Below are 5842 nucleotides of genomic sequence, written 5' to 3' on the forward strand. Positions count from 1 at the left end.
GGCGGCCGGCACGCGGCGGGGGACTCGGCAGGGCACACGCGGGACCCAGGTGACACGGGAGGTGACACGGGGGACCCGGGAGGTGACGCGGGCCCCCTGCCAGGCCGTACGTGCGGCTCCGCACAGCCCGGCCGCGGGTCCGGCGCCAGCGGGGCCAAAGGGCACCCGGGGGCGGGGGGACGGCGACAGCGACAGCGACGTCACCGACGCCGCAGGGTCCCCCCGGTGGCCCCCGGGAGTCCCCCCCGGGCAGGGACACCCCCGCACGGCCGGGACACGCCGGCAACGGGGCCGCGCACCTGGGGGTCCCCCGGTCACCGGGAGTCCCCTCTAGTCACCTGCCACCGCCCCGAGGCGCCTGGCGGTGCCTTTTGTCACCTGGGTGTCCCTTTGTCACCAGGGTCCCCCTCATTTCCCCCCCCCCCAATGCACCTTTAATGTCCCCAGTGTCACCTGGACCCCCCCCAAGTCCCCCTGGGGTCCCTCCTTGTCACCTGGGTCCCACCCCGTTGTCACCCGGACCCTCTCCCTTTGGGTCCCCCCCCCCGGTCCCCTGGGTCCCCCATTGTCACCTGGGGGTTTCCTGCCCCAAATGTCACCGATGACGCAGAGGAAGCCCCAGCCCCCCCCCCCAACCTGCCCCAAAAACCCCCAAAACCCCCCAAAAAAACCAAACCCCGAGGCGTCATTGCTGCTGCTGCCACCGGCTTTATTGGGGTGTCACCTCCCTGTGTCACCTCCCCGTGTCCCCCCAGAGTCCCCAGGCTGCTGTGGAGGGGGGCTCAGGTGACACCAAGGGACTCAGGGTGACATCGAGGGCTCAGGGTGACACCAAGGGACTCAGGGTGACACCGAGGCTCAGGGTGACACCGAGGGCTCAGGGTGACACTGAGGGGCTCAGGGTGACACCGAGGCTCAGGGTGACACCGAGGCTCAGGGTGACACCGAAGGCTCAGGGTGACACCGAGGGGCTCAGGGTGACACCGAGGGCCTCAGGGTGACACCAAAGCTCAGGGTGACACCGAGGGACTCAGGGTGACACGAGGGCTCAGGGTGACACTGAGGGACTCAGGGTGACACCAAGGCTCAGGGTGGCTCTGAGGGACCCGGGATGACATCGAGGCTTTGGGGTAACACCAAGAGCTCGGGGTGACATCAAGGGACCCGAGGTGACATCGAGGTGGCCCCGGCTGGCGGCGCCCTTGGCCCGTTGGTGGCAGCTCGGTGGCCTCGAGCCTCCGGTGGCGTCGTCCGTGTCCCCAAAGCATCCAGGTCACAGCGTCCCCGAGGCCACCGCGGTGGCCTCAAACAACTCTGGGCGGCATCTCGGTGTCCCCAGTCCTCGCGGGTTCCTGGTGGCCCCGGGGCGGTTTTGGTGGCCCCGCGGGGTCCCGGCGGCCGTGACCGGCTCCGGGTGGGTTCGGGGTCCCCCCGAGGGTGGGGGCGGCCTGGGGCCCCCGTCAGGCGCAGGGCGCCTCCCGGCACAGGCGGATGTGGATGGCCGAGTTGTGGCGCGGCGGGTCCCCGTCGCCGCCGTCCTCCGGGTCGCCGCTGTGGCCGCGCTCGGGGCGGTCGCGGTGCCGGTCCCGGCGGTCCCGGAGGGGCACGGAGGAGGTGCTGGCGTGCAGCCGCAGGGCCCCCCCCGCGCCCGCCTGCAGCTGCAGCGCCAGGTTGATGGTGCGGGGCACGGCCAGCCCCAGCCCGTGCAGCCGCAGCTCCCCGGGACCCCCGGGACCCCCGCCCGGCGCCAGGAGCCGCTGGCAGCGCCGCAGCTGCGCCCGGAAATCCGAGCGTGACGTCACGAACACGTCATTGCTGCCCGGCACGGCGGGAGGGGAGGGGGAGCCCGGGGGGGGTCCCGGTGCCGGGCCCCGGCGGCGGCGGCGGGAGGGGGGCCCGGGGAGCCCCCCGGGGGGCGGGGACGGAGCTGTGGCGCGGCCCGAGGACATTCTGGGGGGGCAAAATGGGGAGGGGGCGTCAGGGGGGGAGCCCGGGAACGCCCGGGACCCCCGAGCCTCCCCCCCACCCCCAACCTCACGCAGACCCCACAACCGCCCCCAGACCCCCCCAAACCGACCGTGAGGCCCCTGGGACCTCCCCCGGACACCCCTGGCCCCCTCCGGGACCCCCTCCCCAAAATCCTCCCGGCCGAACCTCGCGCGTCCCGCGCCGCCGCCGCTTCCGCTACGAGGCCGCGCCTCCCCCGGAGCCACGCCCCCACCGGCGGAGCCGCGCCCAAATAAGCACCGCCCATATAAAACCACGCCTACCCGCGCGTCGGGGCGCATTTTTCGGGGTTTTTGGGTTTCTTTAGGGCCAACAGGGGGCGCTCCGCGCCCTCCCATCGCGCACGGGCCCCGCCCCACCCGCATCCGCCATTTTAGGGGTTTTTAATTAACAAACCCGTTAATTAACGCTCCCGCAGCAGGGATGATTGCGTGGGAGAGCCTTAGAGGAAGCCACGCCTCCTTTACACATGCATAGCGTGAACACGCGGCGGACGTGGCCACGCCCATAATCGGGAGGAGCCTCGACTCAGAGACCGCGCCCCCTGGCCGTTAACAAAGGGCCGCGGCCCCTTTAAGCGCCGCCATGGCGGCCAATGGGCGCGCGCGCCGCACGGCGGGCGCTGATTGGCCGCGGGCTCGGCCCCGCCCCCCCGGCCGGCGCTGTCCCGGTGCTGAACGCGGCCATGAGCGGCGGCGTCTACGGCGGCGGTAAGGGGGCGGGGCCCAGCCGCGGGGGCGGGGCCACCTCGGGGGCGGGGTCACGGCGGGAGGGGCGTGGCCAAGACGGGGGGGGGAAGGGGTGGGGGTTGGGGGGGTCCCCGGGGGTTCGGGGGGGTCCCGGTGTCACCGTCCCCGTCCCCTCAATGTGAGGGGGGGTCCAGGGGGGCTGTCATTATCACGGGGGGGTCCCGGTGTCACCGTCGTGTCCCCGTCCCCTCAGTGCGAGGGGATTGTCTCGGGGGGTTCTGGGGTTTTTTGGGGGGTCTCGTTGTCCCGCTGTCCCCTCAATGGGAGTGCGGGGTCCCGGTGTCACCGCCGTGTCCCCGCTGTCCCCTCCCCAGACGAGGTCGGGGCCCTGGTGTTCGACATCGGCTCCTTCTCGGTGCGCGCGGGCTATGCCGGCGAGGACTGTCCCAAGGTCGGTGCCACCGCGTCCCCTCCGTGTCCCCTCCGTGCCTTGTCAGAGCCCCCTGGACCCACGGGGCTGCCGTGTCCCTAGCATGCCATCCCCATGGTGGGGACAATGCCACCGTGTCCCCAGCACGCGGTCCTCATGGTGGTGACAATGACACCGTGTCCCCAGCACGCGGTCCTCATGGTGGTGACAATGCCACCGTGTGCCCAGCACGGCGTCCCCATGGTGGGGACAATGCCACCGTGTCCCCGGCACGCCGTCCCCATGGTGGTGACAATGCCACCGTGTCCCCGGCACGCCGTCCCCATTGCGGTGACAATGCCACCGTGTCCCCAGCATGCCATACCCAACGCAGTGACAATGCCACCATGTCCCCAGCATGGCGTCCCCATGGTGGGGACAATGCCACCGTGTGCCCAGCAGGCCATCCCCATTGCGGTGACAATGCCACCGTGTCCCCGGCACGCCGTCCCCATGGCCATGGCGTCCCCAGGCCGACATCCCCATAGTGGTGGCAGTGCCACCGTGGTGGTGCCACCGAGGCTGTGGTGGCACTGCCGCCCCGCTGTCCCCGTGTCCCCAGGCGGATTTCCCCACCACGGTGGGGCTGCTGTCCCCGGACGAGGTGTCCCTGGAGCTGGACGGGGACAAGGACAAGAAGGGTGGCAAGGTCTACTACATTGACACCAACGCCCTGCACGTGGCCCGCGAGGGCGTCGAGGTCCTGTCCCCCCTCAAGAACGGCATGAGTGAGCGGGGACACGGGGACAGGGGGACACGGGGGGGACACTGGGGACAGCGGGGATATGGGGACAGCGGGGGACAGCAGGGATATGGGGACAGTGGGGACATGGGGACAGTGGGGATATGGGTGGACACTGGGGACAGTGGGGATATAGGGGGACATTGGGGACATGGGGACACGGGGACACTGGGGATGTGGGGGACACTGGAGACAGCAGGGACATGGGGGGACACTGGGGACACGGAGGGACAGTGGAGACAGAAGGGATGGGGTGACACTGGGGGGACACAGGGCCATGTGTGGGGACCAAGGGGACTGCAGGGGACATGGGGAGAGATCAGGGACAGCACGGGGACCCTTGGGGACATTGGGGCAGGCGGAGCGGCACAGGAGGACACCGGGGGTGCCTGGGGGGCTGCGGTGGCCCGGCCCTGTGTCCCCAGTGTCCCCAGTGTCCCCAGTGTCCCAGTCGAGGACTGGGAGTGCTTCCAGGCCATCCTGGACCACACCTACGGCAAGCACGTCAAGTCGGAGCCGGGGCTGCACCCGGTGCTCATGTCCGAGGCGCCGGTAGGTGTCCCCAGCTGTGTCCCCAGCTGTCCCCGGCTGTGTCCCCAGTGTCCCCAGCGGTGTCCCCAGTGTCCCCAATGTCCCCGTGGCAGTGGAACACGCGTGCCAAGCGGGAGAAGCTGACGGAGCTGATGTTCGAGCACTACAACATCCCGGCCTTCTTCCTCTGCAAGACGGCCGTGCTCACCGCGTATCCCTGGGCCACCGAGTGCCACCTCTGGGTCACCCTGTGTCACCGAGTGCCACCTCTGGGCCACCTCTGGGCCACCCTGTGTCACCGAGTGCCACCTCCGGGCCACCGAGTGCCACCCCCGGGCTACCTCTGTGTCACCCTGTGTCACTGAGTGCCACCCCCCACTGAGTGCCACCTCTGGGCCACCTCTGTGTCACCCAGTGTCACCAAGTGCCACCCCCAGGCCACCCTTGGGCCACCCTGTGCCACCTCGGGGTCACCCTTGGTGTCCCCCCAGGGTCACCTTCATGTCACCCTGCGTCATCCCCAGTGTCACCCCCGGTGTCACCTCTGTGTCATCCTGTGTCACCTCCAGGTCACCCCCGTGTCACCCTTGGTGTCCCCTCAGTGTCACCTTCATGTCACCCCACATCATCCCCAGTCTCACTGCTGGTGTCACCTCTGTATCACCCTGTGTCACCTCCAGGTCACTCCAGGGTCACCCTTGGTGTCCTCCCAGTGCCACCTTCATGTCACCCTGCGCCACGCCCAGTGTCACCCCCGGCGTCACCTCCAGGTCACCCCAGTGTCACCCCCGATGCCACCCCTACCCTGGGGCGTGTCTGGTGGGTGTGTCCAGGGCTGTTGGGCGTGTCCAGGAGGGGTTGGGTGTGTCCAGGGCTGCAGGGCGTGCCCAGTGGGTGTGGCCAGGAGGGCTGGGTGTGTCCAGGGCTGCAGGGCGTGCCCAGTGGGTGTGGCCAGGAGGGCTGGGTGTGTCCAGGGCTGTAGGGCGTGCCCAGTGGGTGTGGCCAGCGCGGCCCCGCCCTGTCACGGCTGTGCCCCTTGACCCCCGGCGCAGCTTTGCCAACGGGCGCAGCACGGGGCTGGTGCTGGACTCGGGGGCCACCCACACCACGGCCATCCCCGTGCACGACGGCTACATCCTGCAGCAAGGTGAGCCCGCACCTGGGACAGGTGAGAGAGCACCTGGGGCGGGGGGAGGGGACCGGGGACACACCTGGGACAGGTGAGAGCACACATGGGATACACGCAGGGGCAGAAGGGTACCTGGGACACACCTGGCACAGGTGAGAACGCACCTGGGAGACACCTAGGGTGGGGGAGGGCACCTGAAACACCCCTGTAACACACCTGGGACAGGTGAGAGCACACCTGGGATACACACGGTGGGGGAAGGGTACCTGGGACCA

At 70.0% G+C, this 5842-nt stretch overlaps 2 protein-coding genes across 4 annotated transcripts; one reads left to right on the forward strand and one right to left on the reverse strand.

The window, feature by feature from the left end:
• Positions 1–688: 688 nt before the first annotated feature.
• On the reverse strand, positions 689–2576 carry POP7 (POP7 homolog, ribonuclease P/MRP subunit). 2 transcript variants are annotated; one of them, XM_050987985.1, is made up of 3 exons: positions 2404–2576; positions 1031–1950; positions 689–991 (listed from the first exon to the last, which is right to left on the reverse strand). In XM_050987985.1, the coding sequence occupies exons 1-2, from the start codon at positions 2514–2516 to the stop codon at positions 1461–1463; spliced, it is 603 nt and encodes a 200-aa protein (XP_050843942.1). In that variant the 5' UTR covers positions 2517–2576; the 3' UTR covers positions 689–991; positions 1031–1460. The 2 variants fall into 2 exon arrangements, with proteins under 2 accessions (XP_050843942.1, XP_050843941.1); XM_050987984.1 differs by having other exon boundaries at positions 2155–2469.
• Positions 2536–5803, forward strand: LOC127061323 (actin-like protein 6B). 2 transcript variants are annotated; one of them, XM_050987983.1, is made up of 6 exons: positions 2536–2717; positions 3071–3147; positions 3728–3893; positions 4359–4459; positions 4552–4649; positions 5491–5803. In XM_050987983.1, the coding sequence occupies exons 1-6, from the start codon at positions 2603–2605 to the stop codon at positions 5660–5662; spliced, it is 729 nt and encodes a 242-aa protein (XP_050843940.1). In that variant the 5' UTR covers positions 2536–2602; the 3' UTR covers positions 5663–5803. The 2 variants fall into 2 exon arrangements, with proteins under 2 accessions (XP_050843940.1, XP_050843939.1); XM_050987982.1 differs by having other exon boundaries at positions 3728–4459.
• Positions 5804–5842: the final 39 nt, after the last annotated feature.

Source organism: Serinus canaria, unplaced genomic scaffold (genome assembly GCF_022539315.1).
Source record: "Serinus canaria isolate serCan28SL12 unplaced genomic scaffold, serCan2020 HiC_scaffold_607, whole genome shotgun sequence".
Taxonomy (NCBI): domain Eukaryota; kingdom Metazoa; phylum Chordata; class Aves; order Passeriformes; family Fringillidae; genus Serinus; species Serinus canaria.

Coding starts and splice junctions, on each gene's coding strand:
- POP7 (XM_050987984.1), bottom strand. CDS start 2,372: ATGCGGGTGGGGCGGGGCCCGTGCGCGATGGGAGGGCGCGGAGCGCCC. Junction 1,951..2,154: donor GGCGGCGCGGGACGCGCGAG/GTTCGGCCGGGA, acceptor TTGCCCCCCCAG/AATGTCCTCGGGCCGCGCCA.
- LOC127061323 (XM_050987982.1), top strand. CDS start 2,603: ATGGGCGCGCGCGCCGCACGGCGGGCGCTGATTGGCCGCGGGCTCGGC. Junction 4,460..4,551: donor TGCTCATGTCCGAGGCGCCG/GTAGGTGTCCCC, acceptor TCCCCGTGGCAG/TGGAACACGCGTGCCAAGCG. Junction 4,650..5,490: donor AAGACGGCCGTGCTCACCGC/GTATCCCTGGGC, acceptor CCCCCGGCGCAG/CTTTGCCAACGGGCGCAGCA.